At 42.5% G+C, this 12447-nt stretch overlaps 1 protein-coding gene across 5 annotated transcripts in view; it reads left to right on the top strand.

Moving 5' to 3' along the window:
- NR3C1 (nuclear receptor subfamily 3 group C member 1) overlaps positions 1–12447 on the top strand; it is a 107070-nt gene that overhangs the window by 79935 nt on the left and 14688 nt on the right. For all 5 annotated transcript variants that reach the window (XM_069971847.1, XM_069971840.1, XM_069971856.1 and 2 more), the window contains exons 5-6: positions 7337–7615; positions 8772–8916. In XM_069971847.1, the coding sequence (XP_069827948.1) occupies positions 7337–7615; positions 8772–8916 (424 nt within the window). The remainder of the gene's footprint in view (positions 1–7336; positions 7616–8771; positions 8917–12447) is intronic.

Raw genomic sequence — 12447 nt, 5'->3', positions numbered from 1 at the left:
ATAAGAACTGAGAATTGTGACAGGAAGCAGTGAGAGTAACCCTCGCTGTGCCTCTACAGGGGCGGAACAGTTAAAGCTCCAGCACGGGAATGCTCTTGTTTAACTCTGCTTTGGGACATCCACCCCTGCCAAGTTCTGGAAGGCTAGGGAGAGAGAGAGAAAATAGATTTTATGGAACGGGATTACATAATTCTTTTCCCCATGAAAATGTGCTGCATTGGCCTGAAGTTGGCATAAACAAGGTCCCCACAGCAGTAGATGTGCTTTCTCTGGTATAAGGGTTTAGGGGTAGAGCCTGTGCATGGAAACCGCTTCTTCTCTTCCTTTCCAAAGTAAATATCAGTCATACTGTATCATCCCCCTCTGGCTCCAATGAAAAGCATTACTGTTTTCCAAATTAAATATGTACAGTATTTCCAGTTCCAGGAGGTGGAGAAGCATACTGTATGCTCTGGCATAACCTTTATGGAACATTTACAGCAAGGGAGATTATATTAGATAAGCTGCCTCTAGCCACTATATGCAACACATTGGTAATTCTTCGGGGCACTTAGTTATGACCAGGCCCTGCCTTGCCCCGACTTATATTTAACCACAAAAGGTAAACTCAGTATGCTTCTATTATTAAGAAATCTGCATGAAACCATAGCACAGTGTAAGTTTTACAGATTTCCATTTACACATGGCAAAAAAAAAAATGACTTGCCCAGATTTTGAAGCATGCTAATGTTTTCACCCATTACGGAGCCCAATAGTAAAATGTATACATAACGCATAGATTTCCACCACTTGTAAGCTTAGCACGTAGCACTATGACCTGGTAATTTTTAGGATCTTTCAGCATCCTCTTCTACAAGGTCAGGGGTGATAACACCTGTGAAGCATTTCTGTTTCATAATCGCTCCGTGGATTAAGGCCCTATTCCACGGAACGATTATCGTCCGTATTCGGCCGCTACGGACGATAATCGTTCCGTGGAATAGAGTGCAACGATCAGCCGACATCGTTCATGTCGGCTGATCGTTGCAGTCGCTTGTTTTTCAACATGTTGAAAAACAAGCGACTGATATAGCAGCGATCTGCTGCCGTCGCTCCGTTGAATAGAAGCATCGGCAGCAGACGCTGCTATATCCTATGGGCTGCCCGGACGATCAGCGATCACCCGGGCAGCCCCCCTGCAGCTCCCCGCCGCCCCTCCCGCACTCACCCGCTCGCTGCAGCCGCGTTGAATAGCGGCGGCAGCGAGCGGGGAACAAGGAGCAAACGAGCGCTGAGAGCGCTCGTTTGCTCCTCTTAACGACCAATGTAATAGACCCTTTAGAGACAACGATCAGCCGATGATCGTGTCATCGGCTGATCGTTAATTTAGGTTTAAAGCTAAAATCATCGGACACCGACCGTGCATCGCTGCGTAGAATAGCACAGACGATTTCACAAGCACCACACTTTATGTAAGCATGTTGCAGGTAGCAACAGCTTCGGTGCGGCCTGACTTAGCTGACAGACCGCTCAGCCAATCATTGGCCAGGACCGCTGCAGCCAGTGATTGGTTAAGCGGTCTGTCAGCTCAGACATGCCGTACCGAAGCTGCTGCTGCGCGGGATCGGGAGGAAGAAGGAGCACAGGAGAAGACCTGCAACATGTTTAGGTAAAGAATTGTGTTTAAACAAGGGCTGCAAGGACATCAGTAACGATTTCCCCGCAGCCCTCGCTAAACGAATATCCGGCCGTGTAATAGGCCCAGTAAACGAGCGCTAATCTAGCAGATCGGCCTTCATTTACATTATTGATCGGGCCCCCATCGGCCCGTGGAATAGGACCCAAACAAGATAGTTATGAATAGCGCTGTCCATGTGAGCTTACAGTCTACTTGCTTGTGATATACTGGAGATATAATGATTAGAAGCAGGATGTGTCTTCCATAGTATTATAGAACATGGATGTCTCAAAGCAACCTGGGCTGAATGACTGTAACTCTCTCAGAGCAAACTGATACATTTTATAGTGTTGACTGTTGAATGCAAGAAATTGGTGCATGTAGACCAGTGATTTTCAACCAGTGTGCCGTGGCACACTAGTGTGCCGCGACACATGGTCGGGTGTGCCGCGGGGAAAGTTCCCCAAACATTGGTGCCCCTGTGTTTTGTTCCCCAGTGATTAGTGGCGGGTTATAAGTATGGTGGAGAGAAGCAGGGGGAGAAGTATGGTGGAGAGAAGCACAGGAGAGAAGCATGGGGGAGAGAAGCACAGGAGAGAAGCATGGGGGAGAGAAGCATAGGAGAGAAGCAGGGGGGAGAAGTATGGTGGAGAGAAGCACAGGAGAGAAGCAGGGGGGAGAAGTATGGTGGAGAGAAGCACAGGAGAGAAGCATGGGGGAGAGAAGTATGGTGGAGAGAAGCACAGGAGAGAAGCAGGGGGGAGAAGTATGGTGGAGAGAAGCACAGGAGAGAAGCATGGGGGAGAGAAGCATAGGAGAGAAGCAGGGGGGAGAAGTATGGTGGAGAGAAGCACAGGAGAGAAGCAGGGGGGAGAAGTATGGTGGAGAGAAGCACAGGAGAGAAGCAGGGGGGAGAAGTATGGTGGAGAGAAGCACGGGAGAGAAGTGGGGGGGAGAAGTATGGTGGAGAGAAGCACGGGAGAGAAGCACAGGGGGAGAAGAAAACAGGCCCAGGTTTCACACTGAGTGAGTATAAATACATTTAGAATCTATATTATTAACTATATGTATACTATGTACTGTTTTAGTGTCATTTTGTGCCATTTTGGTTGGTGGTGTGCCCCGGGATTTTTTAAGTATAAAAAGTGTGCCGCGGCTCAAAAAAGGTTGAAAATCACTGATGTAGACAACTACCACAAAAATGTTAGTTGGCTGCAAACCTAGTGTAACATAGCCAAGGAAACTGCAGGTGGGATTGGAGAAAGGGCTTCTGGTTACCATGTAGTCATGCCACAATAACACCCCCAGCCTAGCTGTTAACCGATCTAGATTTGGATTGTGGGATTTGTAGCTAGTTAGATCACAGTCATGTGTTCACACGTTTACAGCTCTTGTATGCATTGAGTATACCCCTGCTGTGCTAAGCATCTGAGCTTGTCATCATCATCCTATCAAAAAGGAGCGCTTACCATTTTATATCATAAATATACTGCCGGGACATATTGCCCCACTACTAAAATTAGCATGGCGCTAATGAAATTGTCATTCTTATTTAGTAAGCTTAACCTCACCTATTAATTCATACCTGCAAAACATTGCTTTTAACCTTTACAGAGCTGGATGTATCACAAGAATGTGTAATGCAGTAGTGAGAGAGACAGTGTTGTCAAAGAAAGGAAAAGGCGCAAGGTTTTTCAGGCATAAGAAATGCAGAAGAGCGTCACAGCTTTCCACTCGTAGTCACATTCCTGCTTCACATACACTCTCCTTACTAAGTGCTGTATATAGTGAAACAGCATAAATCAATAGATTTAAAGGGGTTATCCAGCGCTACAAAAACATGGCCACTTTTCCCCCTCTCTTGTCTCCAGATTGGGTGGGGTTTGGAACTCTGTTCCTTTGAAGTAAATGAAGCTTAATTGCAAATCGCACCTGAACTGGAGACAGGAGTGGGGGAAAAGTGGACATGTGTTTGTAGCGCTGGATAACCCCTTTAAAATGCTAGCAATCCTGTCTACTACTTAAAGTGAATCTGTATGCAGCAATTCACATTACAAACTGCTGACACTCTTAGATAGCTGTTAGATCATGAAAACACATGGTACCTTTCATATATCTGCTGTGATTCCTAAAGGTAGAGAAATGCTTTGATTATATAGTAAGAGAAGAGGCTTTCCTGAACGCCTGAAGTGAAGCAAGCTGTAACTCCTCCTTACTCCCCCTCCCATACCTGACCCTGCTGGGGGCTCAGCTTTTAGGTGTCAATCATACAGGGAGGGAGGAGAGAGGAGACATTCCAGCTTGTGGCAGATCAGGAGTTTGGAAATGTCTCTTTGACTCCATATACCAGAGAATAAAAGCATTTTCTACATTCTGGAAGCACAGCTGGATATATGAGAGGGAACATGTGACCTAACAGCATCTAACAGTCTGAGCAGTTTGGAACATGACAAAAAGGTTTTCTCAGAAATCTCCTATACCCCCTTTAAAGCGAATGTACCACCTTATGGCCAATAACAAGATTTACATACCACCCTGTCAGCCCCCGCTGCCGGGAAACAGCTGGTATGGAGCCTTTTTGAATCGGTCACCTGGTTCCCATTATATTTGCCTGTATTGCCCTGTAGGCAGACCCAGCACAACTAATTCAAAGATATCTCCAAACCTCTTCTCTGAACGTGTGAATGAGACCTTACCATCTCACTTCCTTGTCCAGTAAAGTAGGGAGTACACCTCTGTGACATCAAAGTGCATGAATATTGAGAGAACCCCTTTAATACAGGAGGGAAGAAAGCTGCTGCAAAGAATCTAAACTCCCACATCCCTGTGCTTGGCTAAGGGTTTATATTCTTAGTATTCTTGGTATTTGTTGTTCTGTAAATGAACATCCATTAAATCCTTCTTTACAGATTGAAGAATTAAGTGTTTGACCTCATTTGCCCCACAACCCACCAACCAGTACAGTACTGGTCCCTTTATTTGTGGACCTTTATGATTTGACACGGGTGATGGAAGTTCTTAAACTACCAGGTACATCACTTTTATCACTTAAACCACCAGGTACATACATTTATTTTTCTTACATTAACAGATTGGTGTTGGCGTGAGGATCCCAGTAGCGCAGTCCTTTTTTTTTTTTTTAAATGCCCAGTTCCCGTGCTCTGCGACAGTCTTTTGCAGTGCAGGGGCCCAGGTCTATGCACTGGGGGCTGGTCCGCCACCCCCCAGTGTGACCATATCTCCTCCCCACTGTGATGCGCCTCCATTCTAATATGAAAAAAAAGGGAAGTACCTGGTGGTACATTTGCTTTAAAGGAAAACTGTCAGCTGTATTCATTTTCCAAATTGCTGACACTGTTAGATAGCTGTTAGGTGAAGGAGACACCTGGTACCTTTCATATATCCAGCTGTGGCTCGAGGATATAAGAAATCCTTTTTTCTCTGTTGCAGGGAGTCAAAGAAGCTTTTCCAAATGTCTCCACTCTGGACACCTAGAAGCTGAGTCCTGAGCAGGGTCAGTTTTAGAAAAGGGGCGGGGGAGAGGAGATCTTACAGTGTGGTAGACTTGAGCCTCTCTGACTATTCATTCTATAGAATAGAAAGCAAATAAACTTTTTCTACATTCTGAGATCACATACAGATATGTGAAAGGTACCATGTGTCTCCTTGTCCTTACAGCTATCTAAGAGTGTCAGCAGTTTGGAACATGATTTGCAGCTGACAGATTCCCTTTAAGGGCCCTATTACACCAATCGATTATCGGGCTGATTATTGGCTGTTACAGCCAATAATCGCTTGGTGTAATAGCTCCTGTTAAAAGGCAACGATCAGCTGACATGCACAATGTTGACTGATGCTTGTCTTTCAACATGTTGAAACAAAAAACAATAGCGACTGCTGCTATCTAAAGATGGTCCAGGCAGCACCCCCCCCCCTCCCCCCCCACGGCTCCCCCTCTCTTACCTGCGTGCTGTCAGCATGTATAACAGCTGCCGTCAGCAAGCAGGGAACAAGGAGCAAGGGAGTACTGATCCGACAGGTCGGCACTCGCTTACTCCTCCAGATAGACCCGTGTAATAGGGCCTTAATCACATATTCAATGTAGAATGACTGGTTTAACAAGCTCTGCCACTTTCTCTTTATCATAGTCACTTATTGATATGACCCGTATTTTTTTATTTTATTTTTTATTTATTGTTTGTGGTGTGTGTTCAGGAAAGACTCTGTAACACATTTTCAAGCCAAATTAATTAATGCAGTATTGATTGCATTTACATTTAGAGATATTGACCTATAGTTGCTGCTCCGTATTATCCCCCCTCTTAGGATTGCTAGCTTCGGGCAGCCAGTTGTTCCCTTATATTCCGTTATTATTTTAAAACTGGGAGCAAAATAAAAGAATCCCCAACTGTGCAGCATTACATCCTAGATGTAGATTTTGTTAGTTCTTCCTGAATACCAGCTGTAAACAAATGGCATTGGGGAGCTAGAGGCTTGACAGTCCCTGTAGAACTTGCATTCAACTTTCATTACCTAGTGCATTTGACTGTTCTTATTTTATCAAATTACCCAATCATATATTTAACAATATATTCCCCATTGTTTTTAATTTTAGATTTCGAAAAATGTGGTTTCATGTTCTCTGCTAGCAGTCATATATAGGGGTGAGAATGCACGCTTGTACTTGTGTCTATCTTAGGCTACCCATACATATAGGTTAGCTGGTTCAGCCTACAACCATCTCTCTTGATCTGCCCAGACACATGCATGCTCAATTCGGCTGGGTACCAGATTACTCTTTAGACTGGCTTACAGAGAGTAGCCACTGATGTATGTGTGCCCTAATAGGTTTGTCCTTATGGCATTGTTCCTTCAAGTGACCGTAAGAGGACATTTTTTGTTGACTATTGTTTTCAAATGGTGTTTTTTTTTTTGTTTTTGTTTTTTTTGTTTTTTCAATAGAAGTAATTTACAAATCTGTATAAGTTTCTGTATTTAGGGACATATTTGGACATACAAATTGACACATTGGTATGACAGAAAAGCTGCCATTATATGCTTTGTACCACATTTATCAGGTGTTTTACATGTATGTCACGAAGGAGAGAATATGTTGGCACTTAATCCACACTGCTTTATATAGCTGTCCATGTACTGTGAATGCACAACCCAAACTTGGGAATGAAAAGGGGTGCTGTGATAAATTTGGCATATCTTTAGACTGCCTGGACTAAGAACCCTATTACACACAGATCCATGAAGCCAATGCCAGGAACAGACTATAAACAGGACAGGTAACAGTTTGTATTAAAGTGTCAGCGATTAGTTGATTGCATCTTTTGTGCAGCTTCAAAATGTATCATTATGGCTTCACATCTCCCTGTGTAAACAGGGCATGTGCAGCTAAAAGCAATATATTTAAATGGCTGCTCAAAGAATACAGTTATCATTTGTGCAGCCCGGCCGCACAACTGTTTGTGCTTCTTGAACAGCCCCATATAAGGTCATGTAAAAGGACCTAAATCCTTTGTAAATATTACATAGGATTGATAAATCTGTCCCACTGTCACTGTAAGAAAAGTGCACCTATCAGAAGGTGGAGTCATATTTAAAATGCCCTGTCTAATATAATGTACAAAAAATTGGAGGTAAACTATGTATTAATATTATGTTTTTCAGCACGCAAAACAAAGAAAAAAATAAAAGGAATTCAGCAGTCTAATACAGCAGCAGTGCGTGAACTTCCTGAAAATCCAATGAACAAGACCATTGTTCCAGCTTCTGTAGCACAACTTACACCCACCCTGATCTCTTTATTGGAAGCTATTGAGCCTGAGGTTTTGTATTCAGGATATGACTGCACCTTGCCTGAAACAGCATGGAGACTCATGTCGTCACTGAATATGCTAGGTGGCCGCCAAGTGGTGTCTGTGGTGAAATGGGCAAAGGCTATACCAGGTAAGTTCAGTTGTACAAAGTTGTCTTACAGTCTTGTCTTAAGGTACCCATGCACTTTATACTTTTGTAGGCTGAACCCTCCACATTTGGGTGTCTGTATAAGGTTGTATTTGCCTTTATCAGTGGAATTCTGCATGCTTAAAGCATAGGCTTATTATATGCCATGGAGATGTTAAAGTACAGTGTAGGCCCATCCCAAGCATGAGGTTACCTTATCATTGGTGGGATGGTTTACACTATTTGCAAATGGTAACCAAGAGACTCATTATTTTTATGGAGATTTTTTTTTAGCAGTTGGGGGGCTGCTGTTAGTGATTTTGATATCTGTATTGGGTCTGTATCTTACCATTGCGGTGAGCTGTTCCTCTGTGTTTTTGTGTGTCGGTATAATGTACATGAGGCTCTAACAGTAGAGACTAGCGAACCTCGAGCATGCTCGAGTCCATCCATACCCGATCGTTGGGCATTTGATTAGAGGTGGCTGCTGAAGTTGGATAAAGCCCTAAGGCTATCTGGAAAACATGGATATAGTCATTGGCTGTATCCCTGTTTGCCAGACAGCCTTAGAGCTTTATCCAACTTGAGCAGCCACCGCTAATCAAATACCGAACAGTGGGGTTCGGACGGACTTGAGCATGCTCGAGGTTCACTCATCTCTATCTAACAACCAACCACCGACAGATGATAGGGGTTGGTTGTGATTGGAAATTACTGCCCGACGCCTCTGTTCTAGGAGAGATAAGCCACAGCCTGAACTCTCTGACTAAGGCTTAACCCTCCCTATAGAGAAAACAGGATTGCTCAGCTCTACTGAACACTCCTATATATGGGGAGTACAGGGACCAGACAGTAGAGAGAACAAACAGCTGAACAATTATCCGGCCATCAGTTTTCGAAGGTGTACGGGGACCTCTACATTTTGTAAAGAGCTACAGAACCTTTTAGCAGATTCAGATGCAGTGTTAAGGCTGGTTTACCAAGAATACACTAGTATAACCTATTGGAGCTATTGTCCTTGAAAACAAAGCTTTGCTGGCCCTACAGAGTACACTAGTTTTGCAAAGTGGTACAGCTATAGCATAGTGGCGGCAGTAACAAACAATTATAGGGATTATTGGTTATAAGGGCCTATTGATTTTTATTTTTTATTCTTAAGGTTTCAGAAATCTGCACCTGGATGACCAAATGACCCTTCTTCAGTACTCCTGGATGTTTCTCATGGTTTTTGCCCTCGGATGGAGGTCTTACAAACAATCAAATGGGACTGTGCTGTATTTTGCACCGGATCTTGTCATAGATGAGTGAGTACATTTTAAGACTCCATATTTATTTGAGGCAACTACACAAAAAAAAAATCTGTATTGATGGATTTTCTCTGTTTCTACTGATGCACATGGTAGGAGAATCGGTCCTTTTTATTTTGAAGGCAGCAATATCTCTGATTCTGTAATTGTTTGTTTGTAACAGAACCGCAAATTATATCCTAGAGGTGTCAGGAACACATCCTTGCAGCTGGACAGCTACATGTACAACATAATGCATTTCCTGTTGGACGATTGCCCAAATAACCTCTATAGGTGAAAATAAGGACATGTACCGATCAGCCAAGCAATACAAATTCTGTCATATTTTTCTCATCAACACAGCTGAAACCTCATCAGAACCCCATGCTGCCTCAATTATAAGTTAATAGGCAACTGAATCTATTATATGAGGGTTTCAGCACTGCATCATGGCGTCTGTTATAAATAAAAGTCCTAGTCCAGATAGTAACGGCTCATGTCGATGCGCGCACCTGGTGACAATTGTGCCCATACTCACCTCTGTGTAGAGACAGAAAACTTACATGTGCTCTTGCCACACACGGTGCTACTCATATTAACCTATACTGCCATAGAACCACAGTTACCATTTTTTATATCCTGCACCTAAATTTATCAATGACCGTTTGTGGGTGTTTTCACAGAGAAAAATTGCAGCGCACAATGTGTATCAGAAGTTGAAGGGTTGCAAATTATATACAGCAATAAGGGACTGAGGGGTTAAGGGGCTTTAAGATTACACACCAATAAAGTGTAAAGTATATCTGTTTCAGGTCACTTTTCAGGATAAGCTGACTTGTGTGTGTACGTGAGAAATACCACCATTTGCTTCATTATATAGCTTGTGTATGGCATTTTCTGCCAGGCCTCATCTATAATTTCCAGCTGTCCCTGAGCTAGCGAGCAACTATCATGTATTTCATACATTGTAAACAAAGAAGAGAGAGCCCTTTTCCATTGTATGTTTAGAATACACATAGCAACAGCAAGGAAGACATTATAGAACAATACTGAGCAGTATAAGGTGTAATTCAAGCCTTGGGTTGAAATCTTATACTCATTGCAAACTGATCCCTCAGAGAGCTGCTAGTCCATCTTGTAAACTAAAGATGACTTGAGCTGTAAATCAAAGTGATTGATCAGTTGGTGGGTGGGGTGGTAGGTTAGGAAAGTAGTCTGATAAGTAGTCAGATAAGCAAGGAAAGAGAGGCACTTTACTCTGGTATTAAGATACATTACAAAGTCTCTTATATTTGCTCATACTATTGATTTTTGCAAAGTTTGTTTAAATCACAGTGCCTAGATGTAATGGGAAGGAAAAATTGTGATTCACACCAGAGGACTATGTACATTGTATATTTTTTTTGATGTGAAGCCTGGCAGTAAGAGAGACTACAATTCTGACACAAGTACCCGCCATCCAACTTACAGCGCAGGATTTTTCCTCTGTATAACGTAATGAAACACTTTTTCTGTAGACATTGCTTGGCAAATCCCTGGACAGTAATCTAAATCTGTAAAAGGTCAGTGCCTCAAGGTCATTACAGTCATTATTTCTGGCATAAATACAGTATGACCTAGTAAACATTGTTATCATCTTTCATTTCTACTGATAGCAAAAGACTTGCCATAGTAGAATTCATATAGCTATTGTGAAATTGCCTTTTACAATAGTAAGAATTTATTAACACCTTAAAGGGAACCAGTCACATAGGAAAATATTAAGCTTATGGGTCTGTAAGGCACATTTTAAGCACCCAAAGACTATTGAAATGGCACAATTTGTCATGGGAGAATCTTATTAGGGTAGGTTCACACTACGGAATCTGCACAGATAAGTTCCGTCGTTCGTACCTGTTTGCGGCTGCGCGCCTATCTGCCTGTGCCATAGACACCATTCTATGCCCGGGCGGATTCAACCTTCCGCCAGAAGAACTGACATGTCTATTCTTTCGGCAGACAGTGGAATCGGCCCGGCCATAGAATGGTGTCTATGGCACGGGCGGATAGGCTCGCCACCAAGAACGGAATCCGCCAGAACTTATCCACATTGATTCTGTAGTGTGAACCTACCCTTAAAGTGCGGTTACTTAGCCCAGGGATGGGGAACCTTTGACCCTCCAGCTGTTGCAAAACTACATTTCCCATCATCCCTGGAGAGTCAAAGCCCAAACTTTAGCTGTCCAGGCATTATGGGAATTGTAGTTTTGCAACAGCTGGGGGGGCCTGAAGGTTCCCTATCCCAGACTAAGACTGTCTGAGGCAGCCAAACAGCTAGTTGTGAAGATAGAATAGTTTTTCATATACTGTACTTCTGTGACTGGTGCTCCTTACACATAGGAAGTCTCAAAACAGGATTTTTAGGACAGCTATGACATCCAAAATGGGTGCAGTATGATCAGTTTGGTGTATAGCTGCAAATAACCTCATTGTCAACTTCTACATTTCCCCAGTCTGTCCTAGACTACAGATCAGATAGAGTAACTGTTTTTTCAGAAGTGACAATAGGAAGTGAAACTCCAACATTTTGCACTAGATTCCTGTTTAGATATTGGCTTTATTTAGCTAGTAGGTTGTAAAAGAGGAAAAAGTGTCATAAAAGTAATAATAATAATAAGGGAAACTCTGTGTGTCCCCTTTTTTCTGTATTCTAATAGCAAACTCAAAAACAGAAATAAAAAACTAGATCTCCCTTATTTAGTCTATAGCAGCCTTATGGGCATAATAGGCAGCACACTGCATACTCTGTATGCTTTTTATTTAAATATTTTTGTATTGAGGACATTGTGACATATACAAGAATCATGCCTTACTGTCCCACAAAGAAACACTTTAAACCACAAACGTATTAAATCAAATGGCAAGGCATGAAGAAAGAAGCTTTAAGCTGCCTTGTGCTGAGTGGTGCAGCAACCTCACTCATTGTGCGATAGTCTGCAGTTATATGAGAAGTTTTATAACAGCTTGCAGGAGTCCTGTGGGAGGGGAGTGGGCAGGGTGGGAGGATTGTGATGGGGGAAAGCAATCCTGGGACTTGTAGTGCTGAGCAGCTTTTTAACCAGGAAGTACAACCACAAAATACATAAATAAAGGATTTAATAAAAAATATGGATGCTTGACCTTTTGGTCAAAATTAAAGGGGTACTCCCTTTCAATCCCAACCACTCCTCTCTGCAGTGACAGCCCACTCAGCCAATCAATGACTGAAGCAGGACAGTGATTGGCTAAGCGAGCTGTCACTGCTGCCCTTTAATAGGATAGACCCCCCTTTTTGAAGCATTATACACATGATCACAGTTATCTAATTTTTGCACTGCAAATTCTTAAAATCTGTTAAATGAAGAAATCCATTATAACAATTAAATCATAATTAACTAATATGTAACTAACTCTTTATGTGTATTATTATTATTAATATTATTTTTAACAATCCAGACAGAATATGATACTACACAGTATTATATGTCAGAATGGAAGTACTATACCGTGTAAAATCAGTCCAGATGTGTC

The sequence above is a fragment of the Dendropsophus ebraccatus genome, chromosome 1 (genome assembly GCF_027789765.1).
Source record: "Dendropsophus ebraccatus isolate aDenEbr1 chromosome 1, aDenEbr1.pat, whole genome shotgun sequence".
Taxonomy (NCBI): domain Eukaryota; kingdom Metazoa; phylum Chordata; class Amphibia; order Anura; family Hylidae; genus Dendropsophus; species Dendropsophus ebraccatus.
The sequence above is the reverse complement of the archived record's forward strand: the minus strand, read 5'-3'. Positions and strand labels throughout refer to the sequence as shown.